General features: G+C 42.8%; 3 protein-coding genes and 1 long non-coding RNA gene across 5 annotated transcripts in view; 2 read left to right on the top strand and 2 right to left on the bottom strand.

Annotated features, from left to right (window-relative positions):
* LOC112162851 lies at nt 1–2,644 on the top strand. 2 transcript variants are annotated; one of them, XR_004948755.1, is made up of 3 exons: nt 1–53; nt 307–1,348; nt 2,269–2,644. It is a non-coding gene; the product is annotated as an uncharacterized LOC112162851 (long non-coding RNA). The 2 variants fall into 2 exon arrangements; XR_004948756.1 differs by lacking the exon at nt 1–53 and having other exon boundaries at nt 161–445; nt 521–1,348.
* Nucleotides 1–14,424, bottom strand: part of aebp1 (AE binding protein 1) — a 16,323-nt gene extending 1,899 nt beyond the window's left edge. Inside the window, exons 1-18 of the mRNA XM_024298767.2 lie at nt 13,850–14,424; nt 8,936–9,157; nt 8,821–8,865; nt 8,537–8,605; nt 7,283–7,342; nt 7,141–7,200; nt 6,765–6,842; nt 6,567–6,676; nt 5,696–5,835; nt 5,023–5,107; nt 4,806–4,950; nt 4,213–4,292; nt 4,004–4,127; nt 3,713–3,909; nt 2,408–2,581; nt 2,209–2,334; nt 1,089–1,335; nt 596–735 (exon numbers count right to left, since the gene is read on the bottom strand). Of these exons, the coding sequence (XP_024154535.1) occupies nt 596–735; nt 1,089–1,335; nt 2,209–2,334; nt 2,408–2,581; nt 3,713–3,909; nt 4,004–4,127; nt 4,213–4,292; nt 4,806–4,950; nt 5,023–5,107; nt 5,696–5,835; nt 6,567–6,676; nt 6,765–6,842; nt 7,141–7,200; nt 7,283–7,342; nt 8,537–8,605; nt 8,821–8,865; nt 8,936–9,157; nt 13,850–14,090 (2,343 nt within the window). The 5' untranslated portion in view covers nt 14,091–14,424. The remainder of the gene's footprint in view (nt 1–595; nt 736–1,088; nt 1,336–2,208; nt 2,335–2,407; nt 2,582–3,712; nt 3,910–4,003; nt 4,128–4,212; nt 4,293–4,805; nt 4,951–5,022; nt 5,108–5,695; nt 5,836–6,566; nt 6,677–6,764; nt 6,843–7,140; nt 7,201–7,282; nt 7,343–8,536; nt 8,606–8,820; nt 8,866–8,935; nt 9,158–13,849) is intronic.
* A 1,493-nt stretch (nt 14,425–15,917) lies between these two features.
* Nucleotides 15,918–19,898, top strand: part of ash2l (ash2 like, histone lysine methyltransferase complex subunit) — an 18,940-nt gene continuing 14,959 nt past the window's right edge. Inside the window, exon 1 of the mRNA XM_024298768.2 lies at nt 15,918–16,258. The gene's annotated coding sequence lies outside the window, so the exon portion shown is untranslated. The remainder of the gene's footprint in view (nt 16,259–19,898) is intronic.
* Nucleotides 17,015–18,257, bottom strand: pnx (posterior neuron-specific homeobox). Its single transcript, XM_024298770.2, has 2 exons — nt 17,611–18,257; nt 17,015–17,541 (listed from the first exon to the last, which is right to left on the bottom strand). Exons 1-2 carry the CDS (start codon nt 17,723–17,725, stop codon nt 17,156–17,158), a joined length of 501 nt encoding a protein of 166 aa, XP_024154538.1. The 5' UTR covers nt 17,726–18,257; the 3' UTR covers nt 17,015–17,155.

Raw genomic sequence — 19,898 nt, 5'->3', positions numbered from 1 at the left:
GCGTCTTCAGCAGCCAAATTCATCTTACAGCATCCACACTAGCATTATCACAGGTAATGATAAATATCTAGTTCATAATTATGTTAAAAAGTTACGGTTTTAAAAATGCAGTTTCATAGTGTTCAGTAAATGTTTATCCTGTTCGTCCCGTGACCTAAAGTGTGTTTTGGATTTTGGCCCCTTGTGTGATTGAGTTTGACATCCATCCTTTAAATATTTCTTTATTTAACTCCACCCTATCTGTGATTAGGCTCTTTTATTTTCAAGTGGAGACGTGAACATTTTGGTGACTTTCTCCTCATTTAGAAACAAAACGTCAAAACTTGTGGTCAAACAGAGTTTGTGAAACTATGGCCAAAAACAAGCAGCCAAACTCTGGTCCTCGAGGTCTACCATCCTGGTTGTTGTCTAGCCGTCCCTGAGGGCTGCAGAACACCTGGATCAGGTGAGTTTAGACACAGCCTGATCCAGAAGATAAAAACGTCAAATTAGAGGCTGAAGATGTTATTTCAATTGTCAGGTAAACAAAGTTTAACCCTTAAGGTTAGAACTGAAAACCCAGAAGCGGCCCTGAGTCCATCCGGACGGCGCTCACCTGTTCGATGAAGGACAGCAGAGCCTCGCGGTTGTTCTCCCACTCCAGCGGCAGCTCGCTCTCGTGGGGAAACTTGTCACATCCCAGGAAGATGGAGAGCTCGAAACAGTTTGTGTGCAGGTAACTGAAGTCGTTCATGCCTGAGAGAGAAGCATGTTCTCGTCATCGAAGCATCTGGAGACCCTGACCAATCCGGAGTCCAGGATTAGTTTTTGATTTGATTTTTATGCCGAACTCTTTGACAGATTGTCGTTGACAAATAATTGCTGATCTCAAAGGGTCCATATCTAGTTAAACAAAGGTTCAAATAAGTCAAAAGGTCTTGACCCCATCTGAGCCCAAATCACCTGGAAGCAGAACATTTCCATCCGTTAAACATGAGCTCATGAACCGCTACAGATTTAGTCCATCTTCTCTCCTGGTTGTTTACCGTCCAAAATCGTTGTAGTTTTATGTTTATTTAAAGTGTAATCAATAGTAAGTGCCCACTTACTGCCCACCGCCGGCTTCCAGGCCGCTCTGTTGGTGATGCCCTGCCCACCGGTGACGTCATCGCCGTGACAGGATCCTCGGTAGGTCTCCGTCATGGTCAGGTGACTGTGGGCGTACGACATGGCCAGCCAGCGGAACATGGCGTCGTCCGGCGTCTCCCTCAGGGCTCCGGTGTTCTGCCGCTGGATGCGGGCCCACGTTTCCTCGTTCATCTCCGAGTTCACCCTCCAGCGCCGGTTGTCTGTGAGCTTGGACACCAAGGTGAGTCAGAATGAGCGTCGAAATCAGGGGTGATAAACTCAATCGCACAAGAGGCCAAAACACACCACAGGTCGCGGGCTGAACGGGATAAACATTTATTGAAGACTCTACAACTACATTTTTCAAACTGCAACTTTTCAACATAATTATGAACTAGAAATATAGCATTACCTGTGATAATGCTAGTGTGAATGCTGTAAGCGGATTCTGACTCCTGAAAATGCTAAAGCTGATAACCAGCTAAAACCTTAGCTAAATGGAAAATTAGCCTAAAAAACTTGAAAAATAGGTTAGCCAAAACAGCTATCATGTATCTGTAAAAAAAAATGCTAAACTTCAAAATATTAAAAAAAAAACTGAAAACAGAGTAAATTTGCCAAAACAGCTAGCAATATTAGCCTAACTCCAAAATAGCCTAATTTAAAAAAGAAAAAGCCAAAACTAGCCAAAGTAGCTAGCATGTAGCTAAAGTATTAGCTAAGCTCCAAAATAGCCTAAAAAATCTTAGTAAATGGCAAAATAGTTAAGAAAGCTAGTAGAATGTCAATTTTTAAAACTTTAAAACTGTGACTTTTTAACACAAGTATGAATAATAAAAAGGCAGGAATATTATTCTAGAATAAATCAACTTAAACCTGAAATAATATTTTACTCTCCATAAAAAAATATATTTGTCTAAATTATACAAGTTAGAAATGAGCTCAAGATAACATCGGGTCATTAATAACAATAAAATAAAATGATCTGGAGGGCCGGATAGAATTACCCAGAGGGCCGGATCCGGCCCCCGGGCCTTGACTTTGACACCTGTGCTCTAAAGACAACTCGGACTCTCAGTGGGACGTTTCTTAAGCGCTTACAGACAGTTGGGGGCGCTGCATGTCGAAAGGGTACGCCACCAGCTTCTCCCCTCCCTGCAGGTTGGCCCCCAACACAAACGGGTTCCTCTCCATCCAGGAAATGATGGCTCTGGTCTCCACTGCCAGCTGGAACGACGGGATAGAAGGTCAAACCTGTTTGAAGGTCCAGATTTCACGTGCTGTCGACAAACGGACTCACAGAACCGTTGAAGAAGTTTTCTGGTATGGGGATGTGATGATTCGGAACGATCCGGGGAACCCAGCCCCGGTCCTCTGCGCCCCATAATATGCTGTTCAGGTCTGGGAAGTTCTCAAAGATGTCGTAACCTTCTTCAGTCCAGTGGCCCAAAGCCCAGTTTCCCATCTCAGAACCCTGTGGCACAGCAGAACCACGTGAGGAGGTGAAGAAAACTGACAGAGAAGAGGAAAAAAAAAAGAAAACATCCAGAACCAAACAGAAACCAGCATCTGCATCAGAGGGGGATGGGCCACTCGGTCCAGTTCTCACATACAGTCACAGAAACGTGTAAATATTTAGCCTGCCGGCTGTAGCTAAAAGGTTTTAGGGCAGGGGTCACCAACCTTTTGAAACTGAGGGCTACTTCATGGGTACAGAGTCATACGTAGGGCGACCATTTCGAAATAACACATTTTGAGTAGTTATACAATATTAATAATAAATATTTATACTCCTCTATGTGAAGACACTGATTTTTCACCATAATTATCAACAATATCAACAAGCTCAGAAACAGATATTTATATTTATCACTATTAATTTCAGAAATTGTTAAATTTTCAGATGATCACTTACATTTCATGGAAAAATGTCCCATTTTCACTATGTTGTACCATGTTTATCCATAATTTAATGCTAAAGAAATATCAACTTTGAACTAATGATGAAATCTGCAGCATTTTTAACGTATTTTTAAGATGTTTTAATTTTTAAATCTATGCAAATGCAAGTGTAATTAAAACAAAAAACAGAATAAGCCTAATTTTATATGCAGTTCACAAGTGAGTTGTGCTATTTTTGGAAGAGACCTGAGGGGCCTGTGGGCACCACGTTGGTGACCCCTGCTTTAAGGACACAACTTTAAAAGTTGAATTTAAGTGAATCAGATTAATTGTTTGATTGTAACTCCAGTAAAGAGAGCAGAGTGGGCGGGGCTTGTTTATACCATATTTTTCGACAAAAACTGAGAAATATTTCTCCAAACTGTGGTTCCACTTCTATTTTTAATGAATAAACTTTTAAATTATTGTCCTTTATATTTGTGTATGATCCTAATTTCCCTTTCTAATTCTACAAACTGCTTTAATTTCTGATATTTTCTCTTTCATGTTTAGTAAAGATGACTGATGGTGAAAAAGAGAATAAAACGTGTTACATTAAACATTTTTAGCAAATTTCTCTCTATTTTCGTGCAGTTTTATTTCCTGTCTTTTCTCACGAAATGTTTGCGTTTTTCCGCTCGGAGGTCAGAGGGCGGCAGGTTACCATCTCAAAGGCGAGCTCGTAAGCGTCCGGGTTTAACGAGGGCACCAAGTGAATCCTGACTCCGTCCACCAGGCGGCGCACTCTGGGATTCTCCACCTTGTACTCTCTGCACAAGAACTGCATCAGCAGCAGGAGCAGCTCCCGACCCAGCACCTCGTTACCGTGGAGACCGGCTGTGTAGCGGAACTCAGGTTCACCTGGAGGCCATAAATGACATTTCTCAACTTGTCGCTGACGTTAAAAAACCCCAGAAGTCAGCAGATGTTCCGGTTCATGAAGAGATTTCTTCACCGGTCTCGTGCTCGCCGGGGTTGTCTGAGATCTCCATGGCGTACATCTTCAGGCCGTTGGAGCTCTTCCCAATGTTGTAGATCCTGGTGATGTTGGGACACTCTTCGTTCACAGTTTTCATCATCTTTAGTGGGAAGGAGAGGTCAAATGAAGGTTTGGGTGATCCAATCCTGACCTTAAAAATGGCGAGCTCTCCTGGACAGACTCACCTGCCTCATCTCCTTGTAGTTGTGGTGTCTGAAGTCCAGATCATCTGTGGAGTTGAACTCATTCTCACTGTGGAAGCTGCCTGGAAGGATCCCAAACAGAAGAACTTTATTACTGTGTTCCATCTTCTCAACGTTCTGCTAAAATAAGTTATTTGTTGGAGCTCTCAATGTTAGATCTATAGGAGGGTCCAGTTTGTTGTTTGGTGTTTTGGATGTTTTTTCTACAGAGGACTTCCTTTTAGAAAGCGTCATAAAGAAGTGTCCTGCAGAGTTCAAGACCAAAACATTTACAGTTGCTCGTTGACAGAGAACTTCTCCATGATCCTCAGAACTTTTGGGAAACTCTTCTGGGGATCAAAAACTTTTAGCCAAAACAGCTAGCATGTAGCTGAAATATTAGCTCAAAAACAGCCAGTGTGTAAATATTACCTTAACACCAAAAACAGGCTAAATAAACTTAAAAAATAAAGCCTAAATTAGTAGCTGAAAAAATGGCAAAACTTCAGAATAGCCTAAAAAACTTGAAAAAGCCTTAATTAGCCCAAAGAGTTAGCATGTGGCCAAAATATTAGATGCAGCAGAAATCGACTGACCCGGCAGCTGGCAGGCCAGAACCTCGGCCCGCAGACACAGCGAGCCGTTCCAGCTCTGAGGCAGGATGCGGATGTAACGAGCAACCACCGGAGCGGCAAACTGGTTCATCACCGGCGTGTCCTTGTCGGCGTTGCCGTAGAACAGCTGCAACAGAGGATAACCCACTGTGATTGGTTGGTACGTTTCAGTATCACAGTGACTTTGGGTTCCGCTCACCCACTCGGCGTAGCCGTCGTGCAGCACCGTCCAATCGCGGCTGTCGTTACTGAAGGCCACGAAAAAGGACGACACGAAATCCTCCCTGAAACGCGTGAATATTATCATGAATGAGCACAGTTTCGGGCTCATGAACTGATGGATTTATTCAAATTAGATCACGATCTGGAAAAATGATCATCTAAACCCTGAAGTCCAAATTACATCAACAAAGAAAACTTGTTAGAGCAATCTTCATTAAATTTCCGACACACTTCCAGGTTAAGTCTACAAACACAACCAGAGTTTTTTTTCTACACCACGACTGCCCAATCCTGGTCCTGGAGATCTGCCACTGCACTGCTTTCTGATGATCACCTGAATCCGGTGATCTCATCCTGATTAACTGAACACAACTGATCCAGGTGACCAGCATGGAGAGCATGAAAGATCTCCAAGACCAGGACTGGGGTTCCTGCTCTACACCAACCATAATGTCTTTAAGAACTTGATGGATGCAGAACTTCTCATTCCCTAAACCACATCACACAGATTAAAGTTTTTGCTTTTTATACTAATTAACTATTTGTCCTACATTAAATATGAACAAATGTGTGTTTCTTGTCAACATATTTAGCTGCTATAAAAACTCTTCTTAGAAACCCCAACAGTAGTAGTTTGTTCTCCAACTCACTGCTGCTCCGAGTTCCTTCCCTGCGTGATGACTCCGCTGAACTCCACCTCTCTGCGGGCGTCCACCTCAAACCAGTGCTCCTTCTCCTCCGTCTCTGCACACCACGCACCTCCATACATGTCGTCCTCATCATTGGTACTCTGTTCACAGAATCCAGAAATCAGCTTCCTCCTTTTTCTTACATTTTATACTCCAAAAACTGAATCTTAAGAAAGTCAAAAGACTCGAAGGTTTTCTGCTACCTGAATTTCCCCATAAAGGATGTTCCCATCCAGGAGACACCCAGGCCAGATGTTCAAACCACTTCAATGGGACTTTCTAACGTGGTATTGCTCATGGATGAATCAGCAGTAGTCTCTAACAACCTACTGCCACTTCCTCTTTCCTCGCTAACCAGGAACGCGGTCAGAACCTCCAACTGTGGAGTGGTTCTCCAGTCCACACAGCTCTAAAGATGGACCCTGAGCTGCGTCTCAAGCAGGTAAATGTCCACAATAAATATGTCAGTAAACAGGCAGTTCTTGAGAGGCAGAGAAAATGACAGATTTTCAGAATAAAATGCCATGTGTGGACTTTTTTATTTTTCGGGAAGCTTGTGTTTTCTGGATTGTTGCTAAATGGAAATAAGGTTCTTTCATAACAATCAGGTGTTCCATGTCTGAAGAAAACCAAACCTCCTTCCATATTTTATTGATGATTTCTCACCAGCTTTGAGAAATATTCCCGTGTGGTGAGTTTGCTGCAGCACATTGAACGTTAAGGGTTAAGGTGTCTCAGCCCTCAGTAAGTTTAGCTTCTTCTTAACCTTTTTTAGGGCTAAGTAGCTAAGGGAGTGAGGTTCATCTGGAAAATGTCAGTTTTTGGGGAGAACCTGCATATTGAGGCGTCCTCTCTGAGCAGAGAAGCCATGATGAGACTGAGAAGACGCCAGCAGCTGGTCGTCTTCTACCCGGTGAGACTCCAAGCCGAGAGGAGGGCAGTCTGACGGGAAAAACAGATGCAGATCCTCAGGGGAAAGAAACACGCAGGATGAAGCTCTGTGGTGTTCATATCTGAGAAGCTTCCAAACCTTTTGGTTTTGCCACCACAAAAGTCTGCCTCAGTCTCTCCTCTTCCTCTTCCTCCCACTTCTTCTTCAGCTGCTTGGCTTTCAGGTAAAAAGCAGGAAGGAAAGTCTCAGTATTCTACTGACTTTTCTGTTTAGCCAAATAAAATCCTCCGGAGGAGTTTGATTGAAGGACATAGATATGTAAAGGAGTTACAGATACAGTAATCTTAAGCCAGATAAAACTGTAATGATCAAATCGAACAAATCAACTTCTTTTTGTTTAGAGTTTTGGAGTTCGCATGTTTTTGAGTCGACCGTTAACATGGAGGTGACCAAGAACCAAAAAAGTTTAACAGAAACCTTATGGGTCATTAAACGAACATATTGGAACAAAAACCTTTTTCTTCCTTTTCTTTCCGAGCTCGTTCTTCCTCCTCTTCTTGTTTCTTCACTGCCACTGTGGTCAGAGAACAGAAACAGATCAGATAGACTCGTTCCTGGTGATGGTAAACCATCATCACGGTAGAATACAAACTCACAGTCGGTGTATTCGTACTCTTCATACCAGGAGCCATTGAAAGGAATAGAGGTTGTTTCCTCTGAAATGGAAGAACATTTTTTATGAGCCGAAACTCGAATAATGGCAGCATCCGTCTCTCCATCCATTCATCCGTCTTCATCTAAGCAAAGATACCCAGACTTCCCTCTCCCCGGTCACTTCCTCCAGCTCCTCTGGGGGACCCCGAGGCATTCCCAGGCTAACCGAGAAACATAGTCTCTCCAGCGTGTCCTGGGTCTTCCCCGGGGCCTCCGCCCAGTGGGACATGCCGGAACACCTCTCCAGGGAGGAGTCCAGGAGGAATCCGGACCACATAAACTGGCTCCTCTGGATGTGGAGGAGAAGTGGCTCTACTCCGAACTCTCTCCGGGTGACCGAGCTTCTCACCCTATCTCTAAGGGAGCACCCAGCCACCCTCCAGAGGAAACTCATTTCCGTTGGGATCTTGTTCTTTGGGTCATGACCTTAGGTGAGAACTGGAACGAAGATCGACCGGTAAATTGAGAGCTTTACTTTCTGATTCAGCTCTCTTTTCACCACAACAGACCGGTACAGCAACTGCAAATTGGCGGACGGCGCTCCAATCTGCCCGTTGATCTTCCCTCACTCGTGAACACGACCCCAAGATATTTAAACTCCTCCACCTGAAGTGGGAGCACTTCACCCACCCGGAGAGGTCAAACTACCTTTCTCCGCCTCAGACTTAGCCGTGCTGACCCTCATCCCAGCCCAACTCCAAACCACTGCAATGCATGCTGGAGGTTCTGGCTCGATGAAGCCAACAGGAAGAAAAGAAGAAATCCTCTGGTCCCCAAACAAGATCCCCTCGAGCCCCGGAGGTTCTGTCCATAAAGACTAAGAACAGAACCAGTGATGAAGGGCCTCCGGTCATAAAGAGACCAGACAGTCCTCAGTAATCCTCCCTGGACCCCATATTCCCAGAGCACCCTCCACAGGACACCACAGGGTCGAACACCTCCACATCCACTAAGCACATGTGGACTGAATGAGCAAACTCCCACGAACCCTCCAGCACCCTGAAGAGGGTGTAGAGCTGGTCCACCGTTCCACAACCAGGACGGAAACCGGACTGTTGTTCTTGGATCTGAGGTTGACTATAAACCTATCAACCTATACCTCCAGTTCAAGAAACTCTACTGGTATTTTGGACCTTCCTTTGTTTTAGTTTTGAACCAAATGAAGAAGTTTGATGATCATAAGAACCTGAGTTTACCTGGTATGTACAAGATGACCTCCGTAGTTGTGGTTTCTTTCTGGTCTGTGTGTCTACCTGTCGGCTCACCTGTTGAGAGAAACGCATCAAGATTTCCCTGTTTGGAGACTTTTCTTTTGCTCAGGAAAAAGAGAAACGAAGCAATCAAAGACAGAAGACGGACGTCGGGAACTTCTGTCCTTGTATCTAACTTCTCCTCAAACTTCATCTTAGAAATAAGCTTGGGTGTCTCAACAAAAATGCGGAATGTACCATGTGGTGAATCCAAACATCCAGAGTCTTACCTCGACCCGGCTCCGCAGGCTCCTTAGCGGTTGAAGGTTCAGTCACTGTAAAGATCAGAAAAAGTTGAAACTCATTAAACCTGATGTGAATCCTGCTAATCTAAAACGTTCTCACCTGTCTTCAGGCCCAGCTCGATCAGCAGCCTCTCCTCCTCGTCCGGCGGTGCCGTGGTCGTCGTCTTCGGCTTCTTGGTGGCTTTGGGAACCTTTGGCTTCTTGGTGGCTTTGGGAGCCTTTGGCTTCTTGGTTGGTTTTGGGGGTTTGGGTTTCTTGGTGGGTTTTGGACCTTTCTGCTTCTTTGCTTTCGCCTCTTTCTCTGCGGCCTTCTTTGCTTTGGCTGCAAAGAGACAGAAATATTTTGGTTAATTAAAAGCAGAATGTGGAGCGGACGTCACACAAAGACATAAAGAGCAGCAGATTTGTAGCTTCTTTAAACGTTTTTATTGTGGCTCTACATGAAGTTTAACTGCAGAATGTTTTTCCAGAGTTTTCTTTATAGTCATGCCGATGTTTTTAGAACAGCCATCAATCTAAAACACAAGTGTCTCCATTTGTTCCAAAGCAAAGAAAAAGACAGAAATTGTGAAATTCCTCAGCAGTCTGGGCTACAAAAACATGAACTTCTACTTTTAAAACCCAAACATAATCAAGACACACAAACATGCCAAATACTGTTAGGCTTTAATGAGGCCCGATCAACATATAAAATGTTACTTTATTATTATCTAATACCAAAGGTTGACGTTTTAGATGATTTTTGCTGGTTCAGCAGCCAAAAAGAAGGAGACCAGAATAAATCATCTACAACCCAAATCCACTTAATCCCTTTTGGAATTGCTGGAGCCTATCCCATCCACGGCGAGATTTAACCTGGTCGCGTCACCAGTCCATCAGAGACAGACGACCATTCACATCAGAGACAACAACTGACCCAAGATCCACATGTTTGGACTTTGGGAGGAAACCGGATGACACCATAGAAAGGATTCAAACCAGGGGCTTCTCAATGTAAGAAGAGTGCGGACCACTACTCCACTATGTCGCCACACCAGGACAACAAAAAGCAAAGAAAGAAAAAGTCATATAGCAGCAAATGTTGGTGAAAATGACGTTAACGCTCTAAACTGCAGGATTCTTCTCCATGATTAATTCTAAAGATCCACTTTGTAGATCATGAATGCCAATCGGGAAATGTTTACCTGATCATCAGTGATCACCGATCAATGAACATCCCAGCCAGCGAGGCCGTGTGGGCCCAAATTGGGTTTGTCTTAGTTTCTGTGGTGGTCCCACCTGTGTTTTCCCACATTAGCTTAAATGGGAACTCAGCGGGAAGCTCACTACAACAGAGCTGACTAGCTAGCATGCTACAGAGAAGGTTGCTAGCATGCTACAGAGGAGCTTGCTAGTATTTTACTGAGGAGCTTGGTAGCATGCTACACAGGAGCTCGCTAGTATGCTACAAAAAAGCTTGCTAGCATGCTATATTGAAGCTTTTTTAGCTTGATACAATGGAGCTCGGTATCTAAATACAATGGAGCACGCTACAAAGGAGCTCGCTAGCATGCTACAGAAAAAAATACAATCCCAGCAATACAAGCAGTAATGTCCTGAAGGAGCTGAACGTTTTGATACCCAGATCACTGAAATCACTGAAAGTGTGATTGAGTTTTCTCGTGCTAAAAACGTACAGAAAAGAGCCGGAGGATCACTATAGTGTGAATGCTTACTAAGCAATCACACAATGATGGGTAACACATGTACGGAGGCGATCTGTGTTTCCCTCCTCTGGACTCTGATGACAAACTGCAGCTGGAAGCATAAATCAGGAGAGATTATCCCACATTCACGGGATGTTTCGGCTTCATTAGAAAACCGCCATCAAAGTCTAACTCTGGAGGTTTTCCTCCACATCTCCTACATTTATTTACAGTCCAGCCGTTCATCCTAAACACACACAACTGCTGGGTTTCTGTCAGTCAGTCACCCACAGAGTTCTGGATTACATGCTAGTAGATCTTTGATTTTATAAAACAGATTTACTGTCTTATATTCTGCTACATGTTTATTTCAAACACTTTTAATATTAATGATTGATTTTACTTTAGCATATTTTTGTCTCTCAAAACAACACAGAAGAAAACAAAAATCCGACAGACTGTGATGTTTGTGGATTGAAAGCAAGCTGAGCCAGAGGCGTCTGAGGAGGTGGAAAGATCGGGTTCCTGCACGGCTGACAGCTCTGCTCCCCGTGGAGGAGAGACGAGCACGAGGGACGGAGAAAGATGAGGAGGAGGAGGTTTAGCAGGAGGATTTAGAGATGGATGAGGAACGGAGCCGGGAGCCAAAGGAGCTGCTGGAGAACCGGAGCGATGGGAGGAATGGAGGTATTCTGATTATTGTGTCAAAAACATTTTCAAGTGTACATATACATAATGTTTTTTACTTGTTTTTATTTAATAGTTTTGATCAAGTCTTTGTACTTTTGGACCTTTTCTGTTTTTTTTGTCCAGTCATTAAACTCACTTTTTATCATTTAATAGCTGCTTTTTCCACAGAATTTTAGCCCGTTTCTAAATATTTATCTTTTAATCGTGTATTTTGTTTGTTGTTTTGTCCTTGAACACAACTTTCTTTAGCTAACACTTTTTCTTGTTTGCACTGTGCTGCTACTTGACTTTATTTGGAAAAGTGCAGCTCAAAAGCTTAAAACACGATTTTTTGTGATTAGAAAAAAAAATATTCAGTTCAATTTTAAAAATATTTCTTTGAAAGGTTTCTGTTTAAATTATCTCATTATGTTTTTGGGGTCATTTTCAGCCTTGCTGCTTTTTCACTGATGTTTCACTAATCCTTGAACACAACGTCCTTTAGTAAGTCAAGGCCCGGGGGCCGGATCCGGCCCTCCAGGTCATTTTATTTTATTATTATTGATGGTCCGATGTTTGTTTGAACTTTCTTGAACCAATTTTCTATAATATTATGAATTTTATTTTTTTTCCAAATATTTATAAGAACATGTTCTGCTTTAATTGTTGTTTTCTGTTTATTTTCAGTCCAGTGCTGCCTCCTGACATTTTTGTGTAAAGTGACTTTATTGATGATTTTCAGCTCAGCCATTGAACCAACATCCTCAAGACATTTACTGCTTTTTCATTTTCTTTCCATGAACTCAACTTCTTAAGATTTAAAAACTGCATTTTTAGTTAAATTGAACACTTTTACACACATTTTTTTTTTTGAAAATGTTCTGTTTTAATTCATCTGTTCATATTCTGCCCGGCTATCATTTTTTTTCCAAACAAGCTTCTTTTTTCACTAATTTTCTGCTCAGTCATTGAACACAGCTTCCTTTAGTGTTTAGTTGATTTTTCACTTACTTCTACAGGAACTCAAATGTCTTCGAACTTTCTTGATTTCATTTTTTATTATTTACATTTTCACACAATTTTAGCTTATTTTTTTCCATATTACTCTAAGATCATTTTCTGTTTTAATTGTTGCGTTTTCTGTTTATTTTCAGTCCAGCGCTTACAGGACTTTTGAAAAATCTATTGCTGATTTTCAGCTCAGATATTGAGCTGACTTTCTTTAGACACTTTCTGCTTTTTTACTCTCTTTCAGTTCAGTCCTTGAACTCAACATTTTATGATTTAAAAACTGCATTTTTCACACAGTTTTATCTCTTTTGAACATCATTCCTAAAATATTTTTTATTTTAGTTTTTCTAAATTTTTTCTCTTTTTTTTCTAACACATCTCTCTGACTTTTTTTTTATTTTAAGCTACTTTATTGCTAACTTTCAGCTCAGTTCTTGAACACAACTTTTTTCAGATATTGGCTTCTTTTCACTATAAATTCCTCAAACTTGCTTACTTTGATTCAACAGTTGCATTTTTTTACGTATTTCATCTTTTAGACATTTTTCTTAGAGTATTTTCTGTTTTTATTGTTTTATTTTTCTTTTTTTATATAAGCTGATTTTCACTGATTTTTCAGCCTAAATATTAAACATAACTTTCTTTGATTTAAAAGCTGAATTTTCAGAGAATTTAAACTCTTTCTTGGACCATTTTTAGCGTTAATTGTTGGGTATTTTGTCTCTTTTCTGCTCTTCTCTCTTTCCTGACAGTTTTTGGAAATAAGCTGCTTTGTTGCTGATTTTCAGCTCAATCCTTGAACCGACTTCCTTTATAAATTTGCTGCTATTTCACTTCCTATCAGTTCATGAACTCTTTTCTTGAGTAATCACCTGTTTTTCTCTAAATTCAAGTTGGTGAGGATTCATGAGTCTCCTAGAGCTGGATCTGATTTATTGACGTTCTCTTTTCCTGAATCCTCCCAAACGTCATCCTGGATTACAGAACAGACGATTCAAGTCCTAAAACGGTCATCAGCTCAGAGAGACGGTGGAGCGGATGATGAGTCTTTGCTCCACGGAGCTTTTGAGAGTTTCTGGTTTGTGTTAATTGTGGGCCGTGGTGTAACTGGAGTCAGCAGTTCTGCTTGTTGCAGCGGAAAGTTGAGCATCAGGGAGGCTGGAAACCGTTTATGGGGAACATGGTTGTGGAAAGTTTTCTGCTTTTCCCAGATGTTCCCTCCTTCTCATGACAGATTGTGTTTTTTTTCTGTCAGCGAGGCGGGATTATTTTCATTCATGCCAGCAGCTCTTCACTGAAGCTGTGCAGCAAACGGGAAACACAAATCCACAGAGATTGAAATAAGTACATGAAAATGAGTATTTTAAAGAAAGATAGCAGGAAGTTCTGAAAGACAGAAGCTGCTTCCATCTTTGGTTCTGACTTGGTTCTACCGGATCACAGCTTCCTGCAGATGTTAGAGCTCTACATGGAAAGCGTTTGAGTTAAAATGAAAACTTTTCACTGAATCTCTGAAGCTTATTTGAGGATTTACTGAAGCAAAACGTATTTTGAGAGATTAAATTTGATAAAAATGTGGATTCTGCTGTTTTGGACCTCGACTGTGTCTCCTGCGTTCAGGTGAGTTCCTCCTCCAGAGCTGCACGTACCTGCCTCGATTTCCTCTGGAGTTTTTTTCTTCTTTGGTTTTGCCTTGTCGTCCTCCTTCACTTCGGCCGGCTGGTCTGACATCTCTACGCCTTCCTGGCCCTCTTCCACCAGCGTTCCGCCGGCCTCCCTGACCCTCGCCAGGTCCCTGGAGACCCTCTTCTCGTCCGGGTCGTGCTGAGCCCAGACCAGGGTGCAGCAGAGGGTCACCCCGACAAAGAGAAGCAGCAGCTCTGCCCTCATTTCTCCACCCAAACACAGTATCCCAGCTGAGAAAACAGCTCCGTGTCTGCCTTGCAGATGCCAGTAGGAGGGCAGGACTGGTCGGAGGTCTGGAGAGCTTCCTCCTCTCTGCAGAGTCGACTCAGAGGAAGAATATATGGAGATCTGAGGAGAGCAACACCTCCCTGTTTCCTCCTACCGATTCTGCAGCCACATCTCTCCCTCATGGCCCTTTACCCCCTTTTCTCCCCTCACCATCTCCCTGCAGAGGGGAGGAGCGTCTGTCTGGTGACATTCCTGTGAAGGAGGAGGAGAGATGGAGAGTTTGGGAGACCCTTTCTCTCCGTTCTTCACAGACAAACAGAAGAACTTGAACCTGAGGTCAGAAGTGACGTCATTTCTGCACAGATTCAAAGGATTTAAGGTGAAACTTTCATTTTTAGAGCAGTAAACTGATCATTTACAAAGAAAACCCATCAAGATTCTTTTGGGTTTTGATGAAATGTGCAGTATATCACTAAAAATAAAACTGTCTTAAACTTTATAACACAATCCATCCAGTTTGGAGAATCCAAATCCCTTTAAACGTTCCGAAATCAGTTTAAAAAACAGAGGCAGAAACCGTAAAAACGTTCATTTTTATTTCTCAAATGAAAGCTGTGGGACGGCCTGTGGACTGGTTTGGTTTCACTCATGGTGCCCTCAGGAGAGCCACTGAAGCAGATCAAACCACCCGGGAAATCCTGCAGTTCCGACAGCTTCAGCCGGGGGCGCTCTTTTCTAAAACGAGATCTGATCAGGACAGAAGAAAGCTTTTCCTATCCTCAATTCGATCTTCACTCCAGTTCTCTCCTATGGTCATGACCCAAAGAACGAGATCCCGACTACAAGCGCCTGAAATGATTTTCTTCTGGAGGGTAGCTGTGTGCTCCCCTAGAGATGGGAGGAAAAGCTCGGAGTAGAGCCGCTTCTCCTCCACATCCAGCAGTTGAGGCGGCTCACTGGAGAGGTGTTCCAGGCATATCTCACTGGATCAGGTGTGTCAATCGCTCAAGAGGCCAAAATCCAAAACACACCTTAGGTCACGGGTGAACAGAGGTAAACATATATTGAACACTAAAACTACATTTTTAAAACTAACTTTTTAACATAATTATGAACTAGATTTATATCATTACCTGTGATAATGCTAGTGTGAATAGTGTAAGCTGAATTTGGTCACTGAAGATGCTAGTGCTGATAGCTGACCGCTGGTCTTGGGACGCCTCAGGGTCCCCCCAGAGGAGCTGGAGGAAGTGACCTGGGAGAGGGAAGTCTGGGCATCTTTGCTCAGACTGCTGCCCCCACGGCCCGATCCTGGATGAGCAGAAGAAGATGGATGGATTGAGTGCCAAACATTTAATAATTGACGATGAAGGAAAAATGAATAACTGCAGTTTGTGTCGGCCTGAATTCTCTTTCATATATCAGAATGGAGCTGTGAAAGAAAAGCCTGGACCAAGATTCCCCAGATTTACACTATCCTGACTTTTAGCATCAAATTTCATCCAACTGTAGGTGGTGGACACGCGCTAGTTAGCAGTAGAAGAAGAAGCCCCTCCCTGCTTGTCCAGTGTGAACACCACGGCCTACATGGCCAACAAGGAGCTTCACTGGCAGGTTGGTTGGAAAACATGGAGGACACCGGCCCTCGAGGCCTGACTTTGAACACCCCTGTGCTCCAGGATCAGAATAAAGATCAGAGGATTCAGGATTCAGATGTTTTCCAGACTTCATCAGGGATGTTCAGTGAAGTAAAAGAGGATTTTTCGTTCTCACATCCTGCATGAGAAGCTGAGGTTTGAGTTGATGATCACCTTAACCTGCTTTCTACCAGACGTTTGTGTGGAATCCCTCAGAGCAGCAGCTCTCCACATGGAGACCACCATCACATCTGTGGGAACATCTGTGCGTCTTAGAGTTTTCACTAAAATAGCTCAGACATGGCGGTGCTTTATGGCCTCAGAGGACAGACTTCCATGGATGTCAAAAGCAGACCAGATCAATTAAGACAAAGAAAATGTTCTTCCTGTTTCCCTTCATCTTTTTCAGGAAAAGACCTCCTCTTTCTGCTCCTTTTCCCTCCATCTGGTTCCAATCCGGGTTTGATGGAGATGCATTCACACTTTGATGCTGCAAACATCTTAAAGGTCAGTGAGCAAAAACCATCTGTCATCAAAACCCAAAACGTCTCTGAAATCCCTTCTTCTTCTGGAATCCATGCGAGATGAACAGCATTCATCTGCTTCCAGCATGAGTTATCTCCAAGAACCATTTCCTCAGGAAGTGATGCAGTATTCCTGAAATAGCACTAAAACAGGGGGGTCAAAATCCCAAACACACCTGAGGCTGAACATGATAAACATTTATTAAAAACTCTGAATTTGGCCAGTGAAGATCCTGAAATTGATAGCTAAAAACGCTGAAGTTTAAAGCCAGCTAAAATATTAGCTAAATGCCAAATTGGCCTAAAAAACAAAAAAAACTTAGGTTGGTCAAAACACCTAGCAGCTGAAAAAAATAGCTTGACTTTAGTGTTTTTACTCTTCTTTTATTGTTATTAATGACCCGATGTTATCTTCATTTCTAACTTGTATGATTTTGACAAAATATATTTTATGGAGAGTAAAATATTGATAGTTATTTAAGGTTTAAGTTGATTTATTCTGGAATAATATTCCTGCATTTTTATTATTCATAATTATGTTAAAAAGTTACAGTTTTAAAATGTAGTTTTAGAGTGTTCAATAAATCTTTATCCTGTTCGGCCCATGACCTCAGGTGTGTTTTGGATTTTGGCCCCTTGTGTGATTGAATTTGACCCCTCTCATCTAGAAAGAAGAAAACAGACTCAAAACGGTCAGAAAATATATCATTTATAAAAACAACAACTTTCTCAGTTTTTCATCACAAAAGTTCAATAAAACTTTATTTATGCCTCATAAAAATAAATTAAGTCCAGTCTCGTTTTGTCCTGAACGTGAACACTGCTATCGTCTCTTCTGCTAATCCAAGTCTGTTCCGCGCGCCAATTCATCCGCGCGCCTTCATGCGTAAAACTGCCGGTAAGGCGCCAGCGGCGCAAAGATCTGGATGGGGGCGCGTATCTGGCAGTACAGCGCCGTCTCCTTCCCCTGCAGACTCTCCTTCTTCCACTTGGTGCGCCGGTTCTGGAACCAGATCTTCACCTGGGTCTCGGACAGGCGGAGCGCTGAGGCGATGGCGTGCCGCTCCAGCACAGACAGGTAGTGGCTCCTCTGGAAGCTGTGCTCCAGAACCTGCAGCTGCTCCAGCGTGAAGGCGGTGCGCATCCGTCGGCCTTTCTCCAGCTGACTCTGAGGCTTCAGGGGTCCCGCCGGCAGCGCCCTGCGCTCACCTTCACCTGCATGGGGAGGCTGCACCTGTCCGGGTTCGACCCGGATATGGCGAGATCCTGGAGGAGAGATTGACCTCATGAACCCGCTTTGGACGAGCTCCGCTCTGCGCAGACTCGGCGCCTCACCTGCAGCCGCTCCACCACAGTCCGGCTTCCCTCTGAACTTGTCCGGATCCAGGATGTCCTCCACGGAGAACGCGGTTCTGCGCGCGCGCGGCTCTTTGGCTTCACCTGGCTGCATGTCAGCTGTCGGTGCGCGCAGGCGCTGTTCGACTTTATAGGCAGCGAAGCCCCCATAAAATTTACATGTTATTTAAATTCGCAGCAATTCGTCTCGTGGGAACAATTGAAGCCCCACAAAGGTGCGGGCGCGTGGGCCCCCCGCGAGGGCGCTCCACAAAGTACCCGCGCGCCACCTTTTCCCGCCGGGCATCTGGTGAAAATGCGGCCTCCTTTTCTCCCGCCGTGTAGCCTTTTGTCGCGCGCTTGTCATTCTTTGCAAACGCGCGATTGTACGCTGGTAGGACACGTGCACGCGGCTTGTGATGCTAATTGATGGAGTTCTCAAAGGGAAAGTTGGAGCCTTTTCTTCTCCATGATGTTTCCAAAGACGCATTTGCGCCAATAAACGCTCCTTAGGGAGGAGTTCATGAACCCCCGCAGACCAGTTTATGAGAGTTGTAGACCATCTATTGATCAACCACGCATTTTATCACTGCTGGGATCTAACACAACAAACATGTCCTGAAAATAAAAAGTGGAACCAGGTCTGGAAGTTAAGAACTTTAACTTAGAAACATCTGTTCCTTATGGAGTCAAAATAGTCTCACCCCATTTCTGCGAGTGGATTTGTAACCTATGTGGGCATGTTTATGCTTAACTTTGGATTTGTTTGTACGCAATACTGGATTTGTGACTCATATATATTTTGCGCGTAACTGTGTGTACTTGTAATTGTGTATTCACATGCAAAAATACACAGAATACAATTTAAATACGCACAACTTTAAATTACAGCATCTTAAAATAACTACACATATGTAAAAAGTATGCACCTATCGTCTGAGACACACATACAAAACTAAATTTATACAAAGATCAAATGTGAGACTCCCTTTTATAAGTTTTGTGTGTAAATGGTGCATTTAAATGGTGCTGGGTCATCAGAGTTTTCTTTTTAAATATCATATCACGTATTGCTATGCTACTCAGATGACTGTAAAACTGGGTGGGTCTCACTGGGCCAGTACTAAACTGGTTCAAAACATACTTAGGAAACAGGAAATATTTTGTGTCAATTGGTAACTTCACTTCTGAGCCAATAGAAATTACATGTGGAGTGCCCCAAGGCTCCATCCTGGGACCACTTCTATTTAACATCTACATGCTCCCACTGGCCCAGGTTATAAAGAACAACAACATTAGTTACCATAGCTATGCAGATGACACACAGATATATATTAGACTGACACCAGGAGACCGAGGCCCTGTACAGGCTCTTGGTAAATGCATTGAGGACATTAATGACTGGATGTGTCACAACTTACTTCAATTAAACAAAAACAAAACTGAGGTTATTGTCTTTGGGGCTAAAGAAAAAAGGTTAGACGTCACTACAGAGCTTCAATCTATTCAACTAAAAACTACCAACCAGGCCAGAAACTTGGGTGTAGTGATAGACACAGACCTAAATTTTGATAAACACATTAAGGCAGTCACTAAATCAGCCTATTATCATCTCAAAAATATCTCAAGGATTAAAGATCTGATGTCTAAGCAGGACCTGGAGAAACTAGTGCATGCTTTCATCTTTAGTCGACTTGATTACTGTAACAGTGTTTTTACAGGACTACCAAAAAAATCCATCAGGAAACTGCAGCTTATTCAGAACTCTGCTGCTCGGGTTCTCACAAGGACCAAGAAAGTAGACCACATCAGTCCAGTTCTGAGGCCTTTACACTGGTTACCTGTCTGTCAGAGGATACATTTTGAAGTTCTGTTAAACTCCAAATGAGCCAAAAAAAGAAGCTGGAAACATTTCTAAATTAGCCAAAAACAGTTAACATAATGCTAGCTAAACAAATGTTAGCTAAATTCCAAATTAGCCAAAAAACTACAAACATGTCGGAATTAGCCAAAAACAGCTAGTATAATGCTAAAATGGTTGCTAAACTCCAAATTAGCCAAAAAATTGAAACATGTCTAAATTAAAAAAAAAACAAGTTAGCATAATGCTAAAATGTTAGCTAAATTCCAAAGTAGCCCCCCCAAAAAACTGGAAACATGTCAGAATTAGCCAAAAACAGCTAGCATAATGCTAAAATGTTAGCTAAACTCCAAATTAGCCAAAAATTATAAACATGTCTAAATTAGTAAAAAAAAAAAAAGTTTGCATAATGCTAAAATGTTAGCTA

This window comes from Oryzias melastigma, linkage group LG12 (assembly GCF_002922805.2).
Source record: "Oryzias melastigma strain HK-1 linkage group LG12, ASM292280v2, whole genome shotgun sequence".
Lineage (NCBI taxonomy): Eukaryota > Metazoa > Chordata > Actinopteri > Beloniformes > Adrianichthyidae > Oryzias > Oryzias melastigma.
Note: the sequence above shows the minus strand (reverse complement) of the source record. Positions and strands in the feature narration are given on the sequence as shown.